General features: G+C 40.7%; 1 protein-coding gene and 2 non-coding genes across 8 annotated transcripts in view; 2 read left to right on the top strand and 1 right to left on the bottom strand.

The window, feature by feature from the left end:
* LOC105393727 (furin-like protease 2) overlaps positions 1-23,463 on the bottom strand; it is a 173,804-nt gene that overhangs the window by 919 nt on the left and 149,422 nt on the right. For all 6 annotated transcript variants that reach the window (XM_048628528.1, XM_038115820.2, XM_048628529.1 and 3 more), the window contains 10 exons: positions 13,506-13,610; positions 8,817-8,990; positions 8,360-8,494; positions 7,934-8,241; positions 6,048-7,838; positions 5,742-5,975; positions 4,586-4,884; positions 3,176-3,431; positions 2,566-2,642; positions 1,428-1,594 (listed from right to left, as the gene is read on the bottom strand). In XM_048628528.1, coding sequence (XP_048484485.1) covers positions 1,428-1,594; positions 2,566-2,642; positions 3,176-3,431; positions 4,586-4,884; positions 5,742-5,975; positions 6,048-7,838; positions 7,934-8,241; positions 8,360-8,494; positions 8,817-8,990; positions 13,506-13,610 — 3,546 coding nt within the window. The remainder of the gene's footprint in view (positions 1-1,427; positions 1,595-2,565; positions 2,643-3,175; positions 3,432-4,585; positions 4,885-5,741; positions 5,976-6,047; positions 7,839-7,933; positions 8,242-8,359; positions 8,495-8,816; positions 8,991-13,505; positions 13,611-23,463) is intronic.
* Trnag-gcc lies at positions 20,202-20,272 on the top strand. Its single transcript has one exon. It is a non-coding gene; the product is annotated as a tRNA-Gly (tRNA).
* On the top strand, positions 23,349-23,419 carry Trnag-gcc. Its single transcript has one exon. It is a non-coding gene; the product is annotated as a tRNA-Gly (tRNA).

Below are 23,463 nucleotides of genomic sequence, written 5' to 3'. Positions count from 1 at the left end.
AAATATATAATTATTCAAAAAAACTATATTCTATCATCTTCCATTCCTACACCTTATTTAGCCAGAGGGCTCTACAAAATAACAGATGAAAACACAAGTCATCCATGTCCATGTACTAGAAATTGTGATAATGTAGTAATTACAGTCCAGGGCAGTAATTTACTGCACATAATAAATGGCCTTACAGTATCGACAGCCCTGTCCCCAGCGTCGCCGGCTTAGAAGCCTGAGTAGTGACTTATCGGTAACACTGGAGTGAGCTCACTAATTTACATATGTACCTATACCTACGTACGTGAACTCTATTGATTCAGGCGAATCGACTCACTGACCAAAGGGTTTGAAATAGCCGTTTCAATATTCATACGAGCTTTGTCTCGCGTGCGCAAACCGAGCCCGGAGGAATGTAAGATAAACCAGGGCTTTGGACTATTGAAGCGAGTAATGTGATATATTTTTATAAAATAAATCACAAGTGTTTAGAAATAATACTTATTTTACTATACTTATAACTTTATTTAACCCCGTGAGAAGTTGCACACATAATGAAAGCAATAACTTTACGTTGAGTAACCAAAATTTACACAATCAGCTAGGAAAATACGGATAAAGTTAACCTTAAATTATTAAAGTTAGCGCTGAAAATAATCAAGTAACACATATCACTATTTTTCTAACCCAAGTTTCGCCGTAAAACAACCACAAAGAATTTTCCAACTCCCTTTAATTTACAGACTGGCGAAAATAACAGAGTAAAGCGAACGCCGCTCAAGAGACGCTCATAAAACCACAAATTGAATCTTACGTCACATAAAATAAAGCTTACTATTGGACAGTAAGTTTCCAGTGGCCCGTAACGGATAAAGTTCGTAATATTCGGTGCGACTCGAGACGAAAATAAAACACAATTTGGCGATGTCAAAACGTGTTTTGTTGAGATTTTTTTATCCTCTAAATATTTTATTACATAAAATGAATTCGAGGAATTTAACTTATTTGAGAAGACTATGTTTGCGAATATAACGTGAATTTAACAATGTTCTCTTGGGGATTTACATTTCATCTTTATTATATCATATTATAATAGGAAAATAAGAAAAGTGGCTCTAGCTTTCTTATGCTCCTGCTTTATTATTAATTAATAAAGGACATAATCGTTTTATCCTATAATTCTCATGCTGGCTGTCGATGCATTACTATGATGCGAGTAACGGTGACGAAAAATTCAGGAATCATATCCCGTTGCTAATCGCAGTTTCACTTATATTTAAGTTCTTATATTATAGTCTTACTGGTGTCCCCTTGACCCACTCTTGTTGTCCGATTACATCCCTGCATTAAAGTGAAAACAACTGGTGTCCCACAAGGAGCAATCCTTAGACCACTCCTATTTGTCATTTTCATCGACAATTTAGGCATATAATTACCTGTAAAGCCAGCAGCACTAATAGGAAGAGCGTGGCGGCGACGGCTGCGACGGCCACGACGGCGGCGCCTGCGCTGGCCGCGGCCGGCTGCTGCGCGGTCGCGGCGCGGAGCGCGCTCGGCTCCGCGATGCGCCGCTTGCCCGCCGGCGACGAGTTTATGCAGTCACCTGGTAAGAGGAATCTAGTTTAGATGCTTATTTTTAAAGCGATAATCGTGGTTTGGTATGAAGTGGACAACTAACGAGGACCAATTAAACAATAGCAAGTGTGAGATGACTAGTTTAGATCGTTATCCTTATGTTTAAAGTGATAGTCTTGGTTGTGATTACGAACGGACAACTAACAAGGACTGCCCAATAAATACAAGAGCAATATTTGTTTCATCACTCTGAACTGACAGCTGAATATACCACATAAATATGTAGATAGGGTAGAGAGGATTATGTATATGTCTGTGTCTTTTGCTAAGTACATCTTCTCAATTTCATAATCAATTCACTTCAACACCAGTATCAGACACATTAAGCTGGACACAATACGCAAATGTGTGCAGTCGTGTAAGACATGCTGCGTTGTGCATAAGCATTACCGTCGGGTATCATTAGACGCTTGTAAATTCTACAAGAGCTTGTAACATTAATCGCCGGAGACAAAAACACTCAGTCATAACAGAAACAGCACTTACGTTAACTAGGCGACGACCTACTTTGTGCTCGACTGTACCTACACAGCCTCTTCACGCCGGGTTCATATTTTAAAAGATATACTCACTATCTTTTGCTAGTTTCTGAATACATTTAAGCCGAACACAAAAGTGTGCCGTTTTCAAGAAATGCTGCGCCGCGAATGCCTTTGCAAAGTGGGCTGTGCTTTGTGGTTCTGAACACTGCTCTGCATTGTATGAGCTTTTCATTATTCATGTCATTCATTTTGCTATTTAACTTTTTTCGTAGCAATAAAAGCACGGCGTCAGTATTTTTGGTAGGCACATAAATTGCAGACCTCAAACAATAATTTCTAGACAGCGTAAAATTTATTCCGCAGCGACAAATTAATCACAAAGCCTTGGACAACAATGACGTTGAGTGCAATAAATAAAATGAATAAACAAATAAATGTTGTTATAAAGGGGAGTTACCTGTTTCCACATTACAATGACAGCAATCGCGCCCGGCCGTGGAGTTACTGCAGCACGGCACGCACTGATTGTTCAATCTGCACAAGAAATATCGCATTTTATACCTACCACTTTATGAAACAAATAAATAAAAAAAGTTTTTTATAAATGAAAAATTTCGGACACAATGAATTACGGGCTCTACATGAGCTCAATTTACGTGCATGCCGGCGTATCTTTATAGGAGGCGATGCAGACTATTTTACTTTTAATATGCCAACTGTATTTTTTACTGCTCACGGTAAATTTCAACAGCTATACAAGTACTATACCCAAGAATATAAATAACCAAACTGAATGGCGTTAACAAATAACCTTATAACTTTAGCACGGGTTAAACGACATTACTAAAACAAAGCTAGCTTATAACACTCTCAAATAAGTCCCCCCTTAAATCGTTTTCAAATTTGTCTAACAAATTGGTCAAACACGTTTGTCTTTTTACTCTTTTAGGCTGTTTTTAACAGCATGCGGATTTGATCACGCGCGCGGGAAAACGCGGAAAATGGCGTGCCATCCCGCGTGCGTCATGAAATCAGCATGCTGTTAAAACAGCCTCAAAAATACTTACCGATCCAGCTTATTCGGCATCGAGCATCCCGTGCAACTGAACTGTCCGGGCCCCAGACAAGTCCTGCAAGTCGCGTCACAAGCCTTGCAGGTCTCGCTGGCGGCATCGTAGTACTGCGAGCCGAGACACTCCATGCAGAGGCCCCCGTCCAGCATGAAGCGCGGCGGGCAGGAGGTGCACTTGAGCGGGCCCGAGTCCGAGCACTCGCGGCAGTAGTGGTGGCAGTGCCGGCATCCGTCGAGAGTCGGGTAGAAGCCTGGAGAGAGCGGTATTGTTAGGCGCGAATTGTAATACAGAAATAGACTCATGACAAAGTTCCAGTGACAATAGCACCAAATTACTCCTAAACGGAAAAGACTAGCTTAATGACGCCGTCTGCAATATTGAAGTACATTTAACAGAGCATCAGAATAATTTTATTAATATTTTGATCAAATTCTAAATTAAATATCCTTCCACCCTAAGGTTGTCTTGAAAAATTCGCTTTAAGCGATAAGACCGCCATTTTTGTACATAGTTTATAGTATTTAAGTTATGTAAGTTTCTTTTATGTGTGTGTGTACAAATAAAGAATATTCTATCTATCTATCTATCTAAATGTTGTAAAAAATTGGGGTCATTTGGTGTCGCCATTTTGTAAGTGGAACTTTTCCATTGCTCGTGAGTGTAATTTTAGACTAAACCTAAACATCAAGTTCCATAGATTCCAAAAAGATCTACTTCGCTGATAGAAAAGTAACAAAATGTCTGGTGAAGTGCTCTGATAAAATATACAACACTCTGAATATAAATAGGTAAATACTGTTTTCATATACAAATACATATACAATATATACATTTCGTATACCACCAATTAAATGAATAAACTATTTGATTTAAAACCATTCTCCCTGAATAAAACCGGTGGCTGTTTAAAAAGCTATAAATGTTTAATCATCCTTTTAATCAGTAGCTAGCTCTATGGAGCCGCAAATAGAATTAGCAATTAGCCGAGTGCGATAAAGAGATCAAAGCCAGAGGTTAGTAGATCTCAAGCGTGACTGGTTCAACGACATAAATTAACATTATCAATGCATACAAATAGACTCATTGGGAGCACACACATTGTATGTATAGACTCATTGTAGCATTATGCTAACGAGATCACGGCTATTAGTCAAGGTAGCGGAAAATAGGTGAGCATTTAATTAACTTACGCAAATAAAGCTCTATGCATTTTTCTATGGAGATTTTTATTTAAAAGCTATAGTGTAGAGCCTTCTTTATAAACATTTATAATTAAATTTGTATTATGCTCTTATTTTGTACATTTTCGAACCCCAAAATTAATCAGCTCAAAATGCACCCATCCACTTCGCCGCCCCAAAAAAACCCCTCTCCATCCCTCACACTTAAAACCCCGCAACTCACCCTGCGGACACTCCGGATGGCACTCTCCAGCCGCCAGTCTCCACCCTGACGGGCACGACGCGCACTGGTCCCTTCTCGGCCCGCTGCAGGTCCTGCACGACAGGTAGCACTTGGCACAGGTCCCTCGGTCCGCGTAGTATCCATCAGCACAGGAAGTGCGACAGGCGCCGGACTGCAGGCGTAGGGAGCCGGCACAGGCGGTGCAGTTTAGACGGGATGCGCAGGTTGAACAGCCGTGCACGCAGCGCGCGCAGCGGCCCGCTTCGGCGTAGAAGCCGCGCTTGCATTCTGACAGACATCTGTGGGAGGAAGGGTTTGATTATACCTATGATATAATTACTTTTAAAGGTATAAATATACAATGTGTGGTTTTTCGGACCCGACAAACTTTAAGGGTGGATTCTACGAGTAATTTCATCGAGAAAATCCCCCATATGTGGGGTCAAATGTCAATATTCTAGATATGGCGGCAATTTTAAAGTTGTTTTGAACATTTTTATGTAACTTTTAAGCAGTTGTGGATATTTTTATTGGATAGTAATGACTTTTTGCGGATAAAAGCATTTTATTTCATGTCCGTAAGGCGTTTAAATCTCGAGATATGACATATAGGGGTCTTTTCTCGATGAAATTACTCGTAGAATTCATCCTTAAAGTTTGTCGGGTCCGAAATACAACACACTGTATATTTATAACAGATTTTTCAATTGTGAGATAAAAGTTATCTGGGGAATAATTATGATGCTGTCGCGTCTGAATGGTTGTGTTAGACAGTGACAGCAACAATTTTATTCCTCAGATAACTTTTATTAGACCATTGAAAAATCAGCCCTTAGTGGAAGTAATGTTTTATGTATTTTATTGGCCTTTTATTCATGGATCAATTTGTTTAGGTTCAAAAATAGATTGGTCCGCCTAAAAACTTCAGAGCAAATAATAAAAGGTCATGAGTCGTGACATTTTAGTAGAAATATTGGGAGCGTTTTTGAAGCAACTAAAATTAAATTTGGGGCTGTCAGAACCAAAAATTCCGTTACGGAAAGTGACGTTTATACGATGCCAATCAAGGTGGTTTTTTACATACCTATTCAAAATTGATTGATTTAGAATGAGTTTGTGTTACTATGAAATATGTAAACTGAAACTTAAAACTTACTCATTATCCTCAAGTAGCATCGGCGAGGGGCACGTCAGACACTGTTTGTCAGTTTCGCCGAAGCAAGTTTCGCAGTTCGAGTGACATTTCCTGCAGCGGCCGGTATCGCTAAACTCGTTGGCGGCGCAATGCTCGGAGCCAATCAGAACACATTTACCCTTCTTGTTCAACTCATACGAAGGCTCGCAAGTCAAACAGAAGGCACTTGTGCAGGTGGCGCAGCCGTTTCCGCACCTACAAAAACATAAATTGGTAACAATATTCAGCATGAAATAAAATGATCAAACCTGTGATAAAGTTACTCACTTCATGCACTCCTTCCTCTTCTTATCAGCGTAGTAACCGCTCGGGCAGGTCGGGACACATCTGCCTTCAAGTGAGTACGTGGCCGGATGGCAAGTCACACACTGGGCTTCCCCGGATCCTTCACACGTGTCGCATGTCACGTGACACTTAGCGCAGGAGTAGTCATCTGTCTCGTAGTACGAGGGAGGACAGGAAGCGAGGCAGGTACCCCCGTGGAGGACCAAATGATGCTCGCATGATGTGCACATATCGGCACTTTCCGAACAGGTGGCGCAGTGAGCTGCGCAAGGCCTGCAAGTCGACGCTTCCGTATCTTCCCAATAGCCGTCTGGACACTGCTGTAGACACACTGCCAAGTCAGCCACTAGCATGTGCGCCGGAGCACAAGTTAAACACGAGTCCTGGCCTGCACCGACACAAGTTTCACAAGATTCATGGCAAGGCCAGCATACTCCTCCTTGGTTTGCGAAACTTCTAGGGGGACAGCGAGATACGCAGGCATCGTCTAGTCGGTAGTGCTTACACGCTATGCACTGATTTGGCCCCTTCCCGTAGCATCCTTGGCCATCACATTCTGGATCGCAGTCGTGTTGGACTTTTCTATCGTTGGAATCAGCGAGGACGCTGTGCCCTTGAGGAAGAGGGATGTTTTGTCCGTCTAGAGCAGCAACAGATTTCTCTGGGTCTGATCCGGCAGCGAATAGAGACGGGAAGTTTTGGTAACTTGAAAATTGGTCAGTATTGTAGTAAGAGTCTCCGATGCCTACGTAACCATCTGCTGTGGTGGGAAAGGCAAATGTAGGCTGCACCGGTTTCTTTGTTCGTGATCTAACCGGATCGATTGCCGTACCATAGAAGATTAACTGCCATTTCTTCAGTATACCAGGTTGGTTCACGTGTCTGTTACCACCATTGATGACTTGCAAATTCCATCTACCTTCTGCTCGCTCACCCCAGTAATGAACACTCAAGAAGGGCCAATCATCGAAGTTTGCACTAACAACATCTCGTGGTCGTTCAAAAAGTAAAGTGGACGTGGTTCCCATCGGAGATGTCAGTAATATCTTTAAATTTCCTCTAGGGAAGAATCTCAATGAGATTTTACATTGAACATGTTCAAGGAAACGTACTTCATTAACTGTTCCACTGCAGCCATTTACATCCATGTGAGCATTTAACGTATAACCGAAAGAAGGATCAATCTGTTTATCTTCGTTTATTTCTTGTGATTTACAAATGTGTTGTGATGGAACATTCACCCACTGTTCCGCTAGTGAGACCATTTGTGAAGCGTCCATTAATCCGTAACCAAATTTGTGACTAACTTTCCTCTTTACGCCATTTACAACCCATCCGCTTTCTTTCTCTAATGGTTCTGATCTAGATGTCATTACAACGAGGTACTGCAAATCTCTCCAGGTTAATTCAGGATTGGCTTCTAAAGCTAAAGCACAGATCCCGGCAGCCAGCGGGGCGGAGGCCGAGGTTCCCGTGTGTTCTACAGTACATATGTGATCAGGTCGCAACCTTCCGTCCATATCGACAGTTGCTACACTCTTATCATGTCCAGGCGTTCCGGAGCTGTAAGTTGTAGCTAAAGTCGAGGAGCATTCTTCTAAGTACCACGGCTTGTACCCGCCCTGAGTGGCACTCGATATTGAAAGAGTAAATATACTATTTGTGTAACCATCACAGTTACACGAATCAGTATGCCTCCCACCGTTTCCTGAGGCCCACACAAATATAGATCCTTTGCCTCTTCGACCGCTTGTTACTCCATAAATAAATGCTCTGAAATAAGGTAAAACAAAGTCAATATTATTTAAATAAAATCATATTAGTATATTATGACATTCAACAGTATATAGTCAAAACAAGAAACCAACCTCCTAGCTAAAGGCCCAGGACCATCTACAGTTTTCCCGTCATCTTCAGGGCCCCACGATGCACTGTAAATATCAATGTGATCGGGATTAAGCCCCAGGGCTCTAGCTTCCACTGCGTCATTGACTACTCCGTCCAGCATCCTGACTCCGCCTATACTGGCGTTGTACGCTATACCGACGCCGCAGTACTGGTTGAAGGCCACACCAGCCACTTCACCCGCGCATCTTGTACCGTGTTTATTGTCACCATTGTCTTGGGGCATTGGATCTTCATCGTTTCCGTTTATATCAGTGGATGCATTGGGATCCTGCAAATAGGTTTTTGTATGTAACATAAATTCCGTTTGGTTCATTTGAACCATTTGGCTTTCTTTTAAAATCAACATGACAATAATTTAGATATAAGAAAATCAATCTATCACTTACATAATTCTGTGCAAGATCTGGGTGGTTGGTTTGGATTCCATCGTCGAGTATGGAAACCACTACTCCTTTCCCAGTGTATCCTTTCTGCCACGCAGGCGCTACGTTCATATCTAGCCCGTCTTTGGCACCTCCATTCTATAAAATATAAACTTCATCAGACTAGTGTAATTTATATGAGGTAGAATATACTATAGGAGACCAAGACAGCAAAAAACTGTAGATTTTAGGTAATGTTTTAAACTAAAAATCTAATGTGCAACATGTTTTGTTTAAAATGAGCAAAACATACCATTATTTCATGACTATTAGGTAGAGTTAGTATGCATCATGACTTTTTTAAGAACCAAATTTTGGTGCGTAAATCTCGTGACGATATAATAGTATCCCATGCTAATTTCCACAGCCGCATTCAATACCGCTTAACCTTCACCACCAGCGCACCACAATCCCCACGTACCAAGTACCACTGCTCCTTGAACAGCGGGTCGGGGAAGAAGGGCGAGGAGGCGAGCGCGCGATGGTGCGTGCGGTGCGCAGGCAGCCGCCGCGACAGCTGCGACCACAGCGCGCCGTCGTACGAGTAGTCGCGCTTCACGCGCCGCCGCTCGCGCTGCTGTTGCACCCATCGGACCTGGTGATGAGGAGGATTTGGATATATAGAATTGTGAAAACAGTAATACACATTAAGGGTGCATAACGGATAGGGCATAATTAATAAATCAAGACGACTGTCGTTATTTCACGCAACAAACGTCAAATGCTGGGCATATGCGGCTAAAAAGGATGCCGCTTCTGGACGTTGCTCAAAGTCTGTTTTTTATCTCAGGTACTAAATTCACAGATTCTGAACGGATTATAAACAGTCGATTGTCCCGCGATTAAATTAGACTAAGACTTCAGACTATTAGCATCATTATAAAAAAAAATATATATATATCCAATATCAAAAACGTCACATTTGCAACACTGTATAACTATTTATTATTTATGTAGCAAATGCTATGTAATTAGGCGATGTTATATACGGGTGAACTCATCTAAAAGTTAACAACAACAAAGTACAACCTCATCCACAAATTCCTGCGCTGTACAATAAAATTTGCAATATAAGTGCAATTTTTCCTCATACACAACCCTTGCTACGGCGCACGTAGCTCTCGCATATTAAGACGGCTACTCGAGCACATCTCGCGAGCTACAGACGACGTCGTGTATATTAATGTAGTGTCATCTACAAGGCACTTGCATGGGCATGCGAGTGCTTGTGGCCGACGGCCGCTCATGTTCGTGCCCTCCAATACTGAGCACTAATGTTGTGTAGTTGTTGACGGTATTTGTTTCCTGTATCTACATCAGTAGCGTTCTTATAAATAATTCTTTTATGTACTGTGTTATTCCAGGTTTTATAAAGCATGCACGAAGTCATAAAGATCATTTCAAGTAAAATCATTTTTGAGTAAGTATATATATGTCGAGTTTCCTTAAAAAGCCTACCCTAGAACACCCGGATTGTTGTCCCCCAAAAGCCTGACAACCCCGAAAACCCCAAACACAAACTGACAAAAGCGCAGCCGTTTGAGAGGCCGATTAGTCGACTTTTGTAACTCGATACACACAATGGCCAGTATTTATCTGCAGTGAAAAGAATGGTCTATTTTCCAAACAGACGGTCGGGCTGGTTTGAAGGTGCAATTTCACAGTCGCTGGAACTAAACAGACAGGCGTGCCTCGGAACAGCGCTGGCCGGGGACATTAGCATGAGAAAAGGTCGGCAAGGGAGACCGGGACGGCTTTTTGTCCGCTTTTTTCAATGGTAAAACAACGTTGATTACAAAAGGAAGTTATGACCCCGGGGTTAGACGATCTTGCCAAATGGGTTAGTGGGTTAAACGACGCGTCTGAGCCATTTCACCCGTTTTTGCGGGAAAATACCAAGTTTAGCTAATGGCCGTCGAGAAAACGAATCTGCTTTTTGAGAATAATATTATATTTTGAAAAAAAAAACTAATAATAAAGTCTGGCGGGGCAACACTGACATAACAATTACAATTCAATTTGTCCTCTGTGAAAAACAAAGGCGAGCCGCGCTAAAACTAGATCACGCGTCTCAAAAAGTGGACTGAAAAATCCTCACGCACGGCCAAAACAAAAGTTAGTTTATCTAACGCAATTAGCCGGAGCGAAAAACAACGTGGACCAAAAGTGGGACAGTTACTAACAAGAGAAAAAGTGTTGTCCCCCGCGGCATATAATTTATTACGAGCGCTCCCCGCGAAGCATATGAACGAGGCGGGGGCGGCCACTGTTTGTCTCAGTCGTGGCTTAATTTAATAAAAAAATCGTACAGTGTAACCTTCCCCCGAGGCGGCCGACTTGGTCGCATGCTCGAGGAACTCACTCCCGCGGGACCGGACTGTATGAAGTGGCTGGGACGCACAGGGACCACGGTTTCCTTATTATTTCATTGATTTTAATATGTCGTATGGATTAAATCAGTGATTTATTTAGTCCAGTACAGAATTAAACTCATATAACTTCTTCAGTCAGAAAACTTAAAATGATCTATTTATATGTAAGTACATAATAATAATGAACAATTTAGACGGACAAATATGGTACTATTCACATAATGCACGGCCATCATTACATATGCGGCGGCGGCGGCGGCCGGATGCGCCCGGGGCCCGGCTAGGGCCACTACGAGACGTACAAAGTCCGGAACGTACGAAATTAAATTTAACCATTCCCTTGTTTCCGACACAATTTATGATTTCATTTCGAGAACACCGCCTCGTATAAATTTCTTTCAGCCCAACCTTTTTTGCGATGTGCAACTTAAATGCTCAACTGTCTCAACTAGGAGATAAAGGATCTTGGTCTCGTTAATTATATTTGTCTGCTAGTTCTCGAGCATCTAGGAACAAGCAAAGTGGTGGCCCCAAGTTTGTCTGCCGAGCAGCAAACGGCGCCGCAGTTTCAATCAACGTCACTGCACGGCGACTGGCTCGCCGTATATTAAATTCTTCACGAAATCCACGGAAAAGTGAATGCCCTCAATGACATGTTCAATATTTTCACTTCACACTGCAAAATAAAAAAGAGGAGAAAATGTAAGAGGGAAATGTATAATACTGTGTAAAAGTCTTTCTTCCCCGAGCGCTCATATAGTGTGGAGTAATAGAGTCCTAAACTAATAAAGCTAGGGGTGGTTCACCCGCAACTTTGTGAGGCAGGGCTAAACCAGATTTGTGTGAAAAACTCTCATATTCATGTTGATCTTGTGTCTAGAACGACTTTCGCAAAAATGTTACCGTCACACTGTGGGGCCCAATTTGCTCACGTAATTAACATTTGAAATTTCCTGAGCCCCCTACAAAATGGTACTTTATCGCTTAGATAAAGGCAGTTTCTTAGAAAAATACGACGAACGATGGCATGAAGGTGGCTATCGTGTGCTCATCAACATGAGAAAGGCCGGGCCGGGCCGCTCCGCCCCACAATTTTATTAGGCTTCCGATGGCCACAAGTCACCGCGCAACGCTCCAACTCCGGCCAACACAGAAACTGTCTCGGGCCGTTTAACAACACAACACTGTTCGCAGATCCACCTTTGCAAGTCACAATTTGCAAGGACCTCGCGATTTATGCTGGGGCGTTTGCCAATATCAATGGGGGGTCTACGATAAACTGTTTTAATTTGCTCGGCGAAAGGCCACCCGTGATTCTTTATTGGGGAAAAACTGCGTGAAAAATATTGTGACTTTTGCTCCAGCCCTGGGGCCTGTAGACCTCTTTCCATAAATAATTCACAGGGAACCCCCAGATTGAATCTCAGAAATTAGTGTGGGAAAAAACAGCCGAAAGCAATTTCAACATTAGCACGATCGATATCCTCATTATCTCCGCTCTCTTTCGCTAAGGAATACTGAAGATGAAAAGATTACGTTGAGCATTTTGCCAGCACTTGTAGGGAGCAACTGGGTCGCACAGTCGGTGGCACAACGACAAAACGAGCAGTAGCCCGAGCGTACCCCGCGAGCCTCCCGGAATAACTCCCTGCTGACTCACGCACTACAGGATTACATTCAAGAAAGGAGACTATTATCTCAATGAGGAAAAACTTCCATTTTTCGCATACTAATAAATGCCACTAACAACTCGCCTATGGCGCAAAATCATGATATGGCTGGAAGAAAATGGGGATACATAATCTTCACCGATAAAGGATAATTGGAGGAGAGTTTATTGGTTATGGCGGAATATGACGGGATAATGAACACAGAAGGAGCGGGATTAATGATTACTGAACATCCTTTGTGATACTCAGCACCCTGATATTATATATCAATAACAATATCACTGATGCTTTGAGTGATTTAATGAAGAATGGAATGATAAACTAAGCCTCGTCTGTTTTCGTAAAAAGGTTAGACTGATAGTTGCTGCAGTGGAAATGAGAGAAACTCATGCATGGTAAAGCAGGATGTTTCAGTAGAACAAATTGGGACACATAAACGAAATGTCAAAGATAAATACGTTACAATGGCAAAAAAAATACAGGGCGCGGCTATCCAATTTTGTGTCCCATAATACATGCCGGGTCATGCCCAGAGTTAACACGAGTACCCTTCCCTAATCCAAGACCTTAATCTTTTTGTTGTACGTACTGTATCATGCTTAAAAAATACCTTTGTTTAAATTTGTAGGGCGCAATGTAGCTACCAAATTAGGGTATTAAGCCGTATACGGAGGTACGGCGCGGCGGCTTTATATTGTGTTGTACAAATTTTGTGCTGGAAAACTTAATATATTTGTATGTAGCTTTCAGTAAGTATACTGGAGCTGGTACAGTTATTAAAATAATATCAGCAGTGTATTAGTTCAGATTGGTTTATTTTGGTTCTAGTGAATGAATGTGTTTTTTGTGTAAGAAGACAAAATAAAGTTTTGTGGATATTTAGACAAGATCATCATGATCGGCGTGAAATGTTTATTGGCGTTTAACAAACTATGTATAAGAACTGGGATTGATTGGGAACCGTACTATAATAAGTAGGTAGTCACATTGCACTTAATTTTAACGCATAAATACTAATGGCATTTAATTTACCATCAATAAACTGTTGAAGTGAAGCTATAGAGTTACCTGCGGCTCCTCATTCAATAGTCGATGGTGCTCGTGGCTCGGCTCTGCAGACCTCTTGCTTATTGTGTGATGTTCCAACAAATAGTATCCCTTCAGGGATCCAATCTGAAACAATAAAAAACATACTTTAGATTTTTCCAACACTTAAAAGTTGTTAGTTTGTATAGAACTGGTTCACTCTGGCATTGTTCAGACTTGGCGTCAAAGAAGTTTACGTTATCAAGAAATAGAAGAGACAGGTGGAGTATTCTAGGCGTTGTGGAGTTACGAACTAGATTCTGTTTGTTTTTGTATATAGTTGGTTTGAAACAGCTCTGATTTTGTTACGACAGACGAATATATAATAATATGAATTCGTGATCGCTGTATAAATTCTTTGGTCTACTGAATAAAACACATTACTTAGACGTAAATTTTCTTTTAAGTGCTCTAGATTCAGAGGCCGTCACAAATTTAAGTTCTTTATATCCTGAGGTTAATGAATCATGACGGTTTGGAATATTAGGGAAAAAATAAATGTAGCAAAATTTCTTTATAACTTCCATAAATTGCTTTACGAAACCAATTATGTCTTTTATCGTCATGATAACGACTTTCTTACAATATTTTGTGCTCAAAACATAATTATAGTTTCGTCTGACGTTTAAAAAACACTCGAAATGGTGTTTCAAAAATTGTACACCACACGCAATGTGGTTATCATCATTATCACATTGCGCCATTTATAATTTAGCAGTTTTACATACTAATTACATCATATTATATTTTTATGCTAGTATTAGAAACTTTCAAGGACTTGTCCGTACGTATTAAAAGATCAGAAATAGTTGTTTTTTTAAGAAAATATAATAGTAACGCTTTTGAACTATAATTTCAGTTTCGTAAATAAATAGAGCAATCAGTGTTTGAGATGAGGGCAGCGGACCCATTTCAACCAGCGTATCATGAACTCGCATCTGAAGCTGCGGTCAGAAATTTCCCAGTTAATCTGTATTCATGTGTCGGGGGAGCGGCTCACGCAGCACTGGCCCGATAAGCCAACTCACACTATATTTTTCACATTGAAACTAATTTATCACGAGTCGGAGTAGACATCCAGAAATATAGAGGTTGGATTAAATTATTCGGGTGTTCATGCGTTGTTGCTTTATGGGAGGGGGCGTAGTGCGCGCTATTAACCCCCCTGACCCCGGGGGCGGTGAATAGCATTAAACCTTGCTCGGTTACTTTTGCGCTGGGATTTCCTACGTGCGAGAAGGTAACGCCTCAATTATGACCTTCATTACGCCGCCATATAAAGTTACAGCTTCTTAAAATGAATTATGAAATTCTAGTGACAGTGATGTAGGCAGATACGGTCCTGTTTTACTGAGGAATTCAGGTTACATTATTATGAAACACGGGATGAGAGAGAAAATGTATAAAAGTTGTTTAACAAGCAAGGCTGAAAACAAACCAAAAGCTGAAGATTTCAAATAGAACTTTGAAGCAGAGCAGAAATAGTAACATATTAATACATGACAAAATCGGCTGGTTCGTTTTGTTGCTCAATCTCGTTTTACCAAGTGATTGAACTAAAGGCGGTTCCACTGAAAAGGGGCCAGTTATTGATGATCCGAATATGAGACTATAAATCGGAAGAAAAGAGAGAAATATCGCCTGCAGCGAGCCGGCAACAAATCGATGCCGCCGCCGACCGAAGCAAATACGAGTATGACAGAGCCTTGTTTTATTTGGGAAACAGACAATATCGTCTATTTAGATCCTGGACACAAAAATATGAATGTGCTTATTAAAAAAAAACTGTCATTTCTTATCACACCTGTGAGTGAAAGTTGTACCAAAATTCCTAAAATGCATATATTTTACGTACCTACGTTATTTTCGTGCAAATAAACATTTATTTATTTAAATATGTTAAGTAAGAATAAAAAATACGTCATTACTCCTAATAAGTAGCTATTATTTAATTTTCTACTCGTAAATGTAAAACCTGTAACGTAATAACATATATAGGTAATAATGAAAGTATTTTAAAGATAAAATTTATGATCGTAGGTGCAAACTGAGTTCTAAACTTAGGTGTGCGCCGGGGGAGGGGCAAACAAAACGAATATATCTCAAAAGAATTGAGATACAATCTCGAGATATATTTTATAGATTGTTTACTGAGCCGTAGCAGCTCAGTGTTTAGATCTCTACCAAGTCATGAAGAATGTATTCTTGTTAGAAATTTGTCTTATGGATACTGAAAAGTTTTCGATGCAAGCAGAGTTCGAATAATATTTACTTCAGATCTATTATTTTCTTACTGTACTCATCATCAATGGCGAAGGGTATTTTTTTTTGTAGGGATTGCCATGTGAAAAATAAATACTTACATAACTATCATGAAATATGTTGAGTGGTTAGGTGCATATTAAATGTGAAATCAGTTCTTCGCCACGGTTACTCGTGATCCATTAAACTAATTTTACGACGCAGTGGGTTTACATAACATTAAAATGAATCTCCTTAACATCCAACCTAGGAATTAGCATTTTAATAAACTCGTCTAAGACACCGACACCGGTAAACCCATGTTTACAGAGTACATTTTCACTGGCAATTTTCTTCAAAACCGACGTAATATTCGTTTTTTTAATAAAGGAAAAAAGACACGGGCTCTAAGATTACTCGTTAAACTGCTCCGCAGCTAGAGAATTAAGTGTTGCAGAATATAAAAAGGAGATAGTGTTAATATTATTAACTACGGTGAAGGTTGGAAGCTGCAGACGCTACCACTGGCTTACATTTTTTGTGTGCAAACGCCGAGCAATAAATAAGCGGCGGTTTCTTTGCCGACGGAGTTATCTTTCCAATTAAAGTGGAAAAATCCTCAGATAACTCAGGTATATTAAATCTCAAAGAGCATTTCATGCCTCCTTAGGTTTTCGGTAGACTCGATGATACTGCTTTTCAGATTTAGCTAGACCTCGACTTTTGTAGCAAACATCATAAGAAGATCATCTTTCGCCTTGTCTTTGGGATTTTTTATTATTTCTACCATTCTTTAGTCGTTAGTGCTACTTCTATATAAATTCTACAATTAAACTTCATAATATTAAAAAAATATGCATCGTGGGGGGTGCATTAAAGGAGCCTCCTCGAGCGTCGTATCAACTGTGCGCCCAGCGCAGGCAGCTACAGACAACTTACTGAATAAAGCTTTCTCCACGGTAGCAAATCCTAGACCAACTGAAGCGTTTATCAGTGATGCAAGTTTCTTATTATTATGTAAACCGCATCAAACACGCGCCAGTAACAACATCCACTCTATGATACATGAAATTGAAATCATACATCAGATCATCTGTTAAACTGGCTCACATATCGCCATAATATAACCGGGGTTTAAAGTAGATAATAACTTAATCCGGCGTCATATATCTATGGCAACTGTTTCAGAAAGACCCATAAATTGTGGCTAGATGTGAAAAATGGAGTTCCCGATTCGCTTTATGCAGTTTCCACCGGCCTCGAGCGATCTTTGAATATACCACGTGGATGTGTGTGTATACATGTTGCTGCTAACTAAGTAAATGGATGCAATAAATGATTGAGTATTGGGTAATGTATAAACGGATGGATCGGTAGAAGGCAATGCGTATGCCGTACGTAAGGTGTTAGAGCTTATATTATGAGCTTCAAATATTTACCTCTAATGAGCTCAGCTCTCAACCATACCATGTACCCGTCTAGTCCCTAGCTAAAACATTAAACTGAACAATAATGGCAGTATCACTATCAGCTGTATCTATAACTCAAAAGCAGAAATAATATCTGCATCAATGTTTGTCGTCAGTCAATAGTTGTTTCCGATATAATTGCATTGTGTCGTCGCAATGAACTGAGCTAGCGGTCATTTGTCGATCACTGGTTTTAATTTCATACCCACTGGCTATGTGCCTCGGGCAGTAACTGGATTATTGACTCAAGAATTATATCAAGCTTTTGTTTTATAGTTAGATTGTATATATACCAACATAATTAGATATAAGTAATAGAGTTTCGTCACAGTTTTAAGTCTATTTATTCAATATTAGGTATAAGTACTTCCAAATTTTGTATTTTTGTGTGTTACATACCTAGTGTTTTTTAGGTAATGGTATGATTAAAAGTAATGCTTCTGAAAGAACGTTCGAAAGAACTTATTCTAAAGATCTTGCATTGATGTGTACAAGAAAGCAACTTCTATACCAACCGAGCAAGACACCAGATACATCGAAGAGCCAATCGAATCCGAAAGCTAATTTTATTGATGACCCCCAAGTGCTAGCCAGATCCAAACTTTATATTACCATCAGCCAATTAAGATTTATTATATCCCCGTCTGTCCGGGGCGGTTGGTCCCTAAACTTGGGAGTCGGAGTAACGTGTATTAGCAATAATTAGAATGGGTCGGGTCTGGCGGGCCGCCGGTGCTGTTGGTCACAAACCGCTCGGAGACAACTCGGATGAGTTTCTTGCAACTTTTAATTAATTGGCGAAGTTCCGACTACGCCGCAACAAAGGAGGGGCCACTCACGTTACAAGGCCTGCGACAGTTCTAAGACAATTCTGAATTTAAGCAAAACTTTAGTAAAACAAAGGGACTGTTTTTTAAATTGCAATCTGGCAAGAAAAGGTAGTCGCTGCTCGCTTTAATTCATTCCCAGTGCCCTAGTATGTTACCTTGTTCTAGTATAGCATTTAAAAAGATCAGTTTGAGTGTGAACCTACACGTACACCTTATATTTAACAGTCACGCCTGCAGGTTAACACCCTGTACGCAGCCATATAAGGAACGTCGGGACATTCCCAGTAGGAACTAGTCAGCGGGACTTATTGCCCGCATGTCTTACAAATTACCCCACCCTGTGCGCGGGGTAACCGGGGTAACCCGGGGTAACTATGTTACATGAACTCGGACAGTTAATTTACGACGCACCCTACAAATTAATATCTCTGATTTGGACCCTTTTCAGCGCGGCAGACGAACGCAACCTTTGCCCGCCGCGTGCCTTAAGAGTTGGGGTTTAGTACCGTGCGCTCAGGTATACCTACAATGTTATGTACCTATGTAGGTATATATACCCGGTTATTATGTAAGTAATGAATCGGTATAATACAGGTGCCATAATTTAGTATTGCCGCGCGAAAAAGTTGTTTGACGAATTAAATTTTACCTATATTTTCTTTATTCGCTATTTTAAATATAAAAGGCAGTAGAATCATTTAAGTTCTGCCATACTTTCATACTTCATTAGGTAAAAAATAAATTTTGCTGAACAAATAAATATTTCAGCTACCTACCTAAAGAAACGTGTAACAAAATTACAAAACTGACAACTACCTACTTCAACCTAAAAATGAAACAGCCGACTTGTGACATTTTCCATCGTGCACCATAATATTTATTCAGTAACAGGAACAGCTTATTACAGGTGGAGGCGGCGACAGTAATAGCCTATAACTACTACCTGTGCTTTGTGACCGACAATTTGCCACCCAGTTTGTTGGGGTCGCCACAATATTTGCCCCCCAATGGCTTGCCCATGTGAATACCGAGTAAGGAAAGGCGATCGGACGCAGTAGGTCTGTCCGAAAGAAACTAAGCAATGAATATTTTGAGAAATTACAGCTTTTTTCATATTTAACGCGATACCAATAGCTGAAAATATCACAATTAGACCCTGGATTATTAGATTCTGGTGACTTTCAATCTTCAAAAATCTCGACCATGAAGATTATCTGTAAGGTCCCTAGAATTGCACCCGTCTGATCTTTTTCAAACCGTCGCTAGCGCCCGCCGCCGCCCCTGCTTCACCCCACACGCTCACGCCGCGTCACAAATTTTGAGCGTGAGCCGGTGCCGACGCATTAATCTCCCGGGGAAGTTTCTGTGGACCGGGACAAATCTGTGGACCGGGACAAATCTGCGGAAGCGACCCTGAGTTATTGGTCCAGCAATCTGCGAGGTGGCCCGCGCGACGCCGGATCAATTCGCGTGGATTTACGGCCGGACGCTTCACCTTTGCTGTAATGTGTCGGGTGGCTGTCGGTACAGGCTCTTGGGCCTCTTGTATAACGACTACGGGTAAGGTTCGATTTTAAGACGGGCGGCGGCCACCGCGTAGTCATCAATAGGTTTGTATGGGTGTCTTTCTGGTAACACAACGGGAGTTTTGATGCAACGGATACATGGTCGTTTTCCGTTGTCGTTAAAAAACAACCATAAGCTGCTTTATTATTATTATATGGGCTGGATTGTCAGGAAACCGATTACCACGACAAAATTTATGAAAACTTTAGACGTTATAAAATATGTATTTTGGATATCTTAATCACACACACCATTTTAGACTCGTTTATTTCATTAAACCACCTTTCACTTTTGAATATTGTTTAATTACTTAAATTATTCGCCGAAAATTTTGTAACATAATTTTAGTACACATTTTAATTTAAACGATGTTTGTAAACCGTCTCCATTAATTAAAATTCAGTAGCGAGGGCACTTAATTGAATAAATTAATTTGCAAAGTTATTTTGCACACAAGGTCAAGTGGGTCAGCGATATTAAAATGTACTATTATTACAACATGGGACGTGAACTTTAGATAGTTAGGTAGTGATAACCGGAACTACTATCGTGAATCTGCAATGACGTTAACAGCATCGGTGGTTCAGTGGTAGAATGCTCGCCTGCCACGCGGGCGGCCCGGGTTCGATTCCCGGCCGATGCAATCTGCTTTTTGTATTCACAATAAATTTTAATGTATTCTAGAAGTCACTTGGCTCGAGATTAAGTAAGGCATACGCCTTAAAACAGGATGTATGTATAAATTTAAGCCAAAACGTAGCTTGGCCAACTTAATCTGTACTAAGAATCCTCATTACTATTACGACCGAATCTTCTGCGCTTTATCAAAACCAATAACCTAATAACCGTTTACCGAATGCCGAGATTATGCGGCGCATCCGCCACCACACCCACCGGTCGTTTCACAAAAGGCGCTGCACAGCGGTTTGACGGCAGCACACGTTTGCATAGTTGCATTACTTGTGCGTCCGTACGAGTGTTCGGTATTCGAATGAAATTTTATTTTCGCTCTCTAACCCGGCGCGGGGTCGCGGGAATACCAACTAGCTACTGTTGGCTCCGGGAAAATATTACAAATGTTTGCACGGAAACTATTGAGGTAGCTGGAAATGAAATGGTGGCGGCGACGGTGCCACCGCGACTGGTAGCGCCCATTGGGAATACTCAATGATTTTTGAGTTCACAATGGTTATCTCCGCCATCTGAATATCCTAAAAATCACCTCGCTGCCATCTTTATCAACCATCTGTACGGTGAATTCAGATGGTTCATAAAGACAGCAGCGGGGCATTCATCGATGATTCGAAGATGAAATACATAATCACGTACTTAGCTGATCATAGTATTCCACAACCTATGATCAGCTAAGTATTCCACAACTTATGATCGAAGGTGAACCAAGGACTTCTCACCGCAATAATACTCATAAAATATTAACTCAGCTGTCTTCGAAAAAGTAGAGCAGATTTAAACTAGGGTTTGCCTTATGCACTTGCAGTGAGAATTTATGAAATAGGAATGGCAAATCGGACAGTTTAAGATAATATACTCTATTTACACAAAAGTATACCTCCATTTCTATAACAAGTTACGCCAATGTACAAACGATAGCCACACTCCATGAATGAAACCTTGCGAAATAGGGCGAGTGTGGTGTTTGGCGTACATAATACAGATTTTACGGCAGACTGCCTCGTAAGACCGAAGGGGCGACTAAACGATAAAAACATATTGTCAGAATTTAGTTCTTCGTACGCCGAGGTTTTTATGCTAGCATCTCGTTGTTGGAATACGACCTTTTGTCGGTATATGAGGTTATGTTTTGAATAATAATATCGTTTACTTACCTGAAAAGCTATAATTATGTTATTATTCACGATTACAACTTCATACACTTAAACAACCAGGCATTTGTTTCTAAGCATCTGTACCTACAAGCTTTTGTCATCTTTAAAGAAACACCTTTGTAAATATACCTACATACACCGTATACAGTAAATACAACTCATTCAAGTATAACTCTTACGACGCGACGTACGAGATATTAACCAAACAGCGGACAAAGTGATTCCATTTGATTACCTTCAAAGTAACTAGTATAATAATGTACTGACTGATTCATTTCATTCATTCATATTAGTTCCTTGCTCCGCTAATTATAACATACAGTAAGACAGGCAGATCACAGTTTCTATAAAACACCTATCCTTATTTATCACGTTTATCCACCAGTATAGGGTCTTGCGGTTCAGTACTGAATTCACACGGACATAATGGGTGACAACGGCAGCGGTTGTTCAGTTGTTAGCATGTTCCGCTGGGCTCAAAGCCGATGGGGCTTAGCCCTAGATTGCTAGATTTGTGGCCGCACCGACATGGAGCGAAACGCCACGGGCTTGTGTGGACATACCGACAGGTATTGAGCGCTCGTTCCACAAACAAATATTATGATCCCCTTACAGATTACAATATACTTTTAGCTATTACAAAATATAATCAATAGAAAAACACAATTTTACGTTTGCGTAAATTAAGCACAAATATTACAGGATAAATGTTTACAGGGAGTCGTGAGCATATGTATCTATGTATGTTTACGTAAACTGCTAACTGGATATTCAAATTAAATTATGATTTTTTACTCAAATCAATTTGCAATTAACGCTTAAACTGTGAGTACAAAGTAGCAAAGGAAATATCCACCGTAATTTTTGCAGCAGTTAAAAGGGAGCATATAAAATCCACTACAACAAAAAAACAAGTTAGCACTCTCCAAAGCGGTCAGGCAGAAAGAGGCCGTCTCCCATCGCTGTGAACCTCCAGCCACAACGTCGAAATGACGTCGAATGACGTTGCAGCAGAAACGTCATTTACTTTTTAACGTCAAGGGCTGGCAAGACGTCTCAAAGGCAGTCCTCGGCTGGAGAACACTTGGCATTACGCGCAGCGGCGGATAAATAACTGAAGCCGCCAGATGAACGGTTAACAATTATTGAGCAGCAACATGGTTCAGTATGAATTTCATATTATAGTTTCTGCATTTTCTTATGCATGCTTTTTTTATAATATGAGATTTGATGATAAGCATAATACTTCTAAACTAATATGGTACTAGATGCCATAAAAAATACAGTAAATACACGTTTTTTAGGTAGACAGATGTTTAGTTGTCCTTATCCATCTTATATACGTCAAATATCCAATAGAATTTGTATTCAGCAGTAAAGCAGTTCATTTCTATATACGAATACATGCAGCTGAACCCAATGACTAACTTTAAAACTGTAACGAGTATTTATAACTAAGTGAGTTTGCGGTGAAAATACGCAAGCTCGGTGTAAACTAAACACATTCGAGCTAGAGTCGCCGGCGTGTTTGCGGTGGGAACCCTAAAAAGTGGCACTTTCCACTCGAGCCCAGGTGCAACTAGAAATTCTAAAGCTGTGCCGAGTGGCGCGGCGAAATCCGATCGCTCGTACTCTGTGACGTCACGAATAAAAAAAAGTGTTACTTTTTACCTTTACCAATATCTTTTTTATAGGCGGACGGTAGAACATAGCCGGTGACCGGCTTAGTGATAGGATAAAACGAATGAACTCACCTTTTTCTATTGAAATGCTATGAGTTATTCGTTTTTAAGAATATACGGTCCATTGATTATTTTTCATTGTACAGTAATCAGAGGTGGTGGAATTCTAATTTCAGTAACGCGTTCATCAGCATCGGTGGTTCAGTGGTAGAATGCTCGCCTGCCACGCGGGCGGCCCGGGTTCGATTCCCGGCCGATGCAAACTCTTTTAACTGTGCAATCTACCTTCAATGTATAAATCTAGC

The sequence above is a fragment of the Plutella xylostella genome, chromosome 21, assembly GCF_932276165.1.
Source record: "Plutella xylostella chromosome 21, ilPluXylo3.1, whole genome shotgun sequence".
In the NCBI taxonomy this organism is placed as follows: Eukaryota; Metazoa; Arthropoda; class Insecta; order Lepidoptera; family Plutellidae; genus Plutella; species Plutella xylostella.
This window is presented reverse-complemented; position numbering and strand designations above follow the sequence as displayed.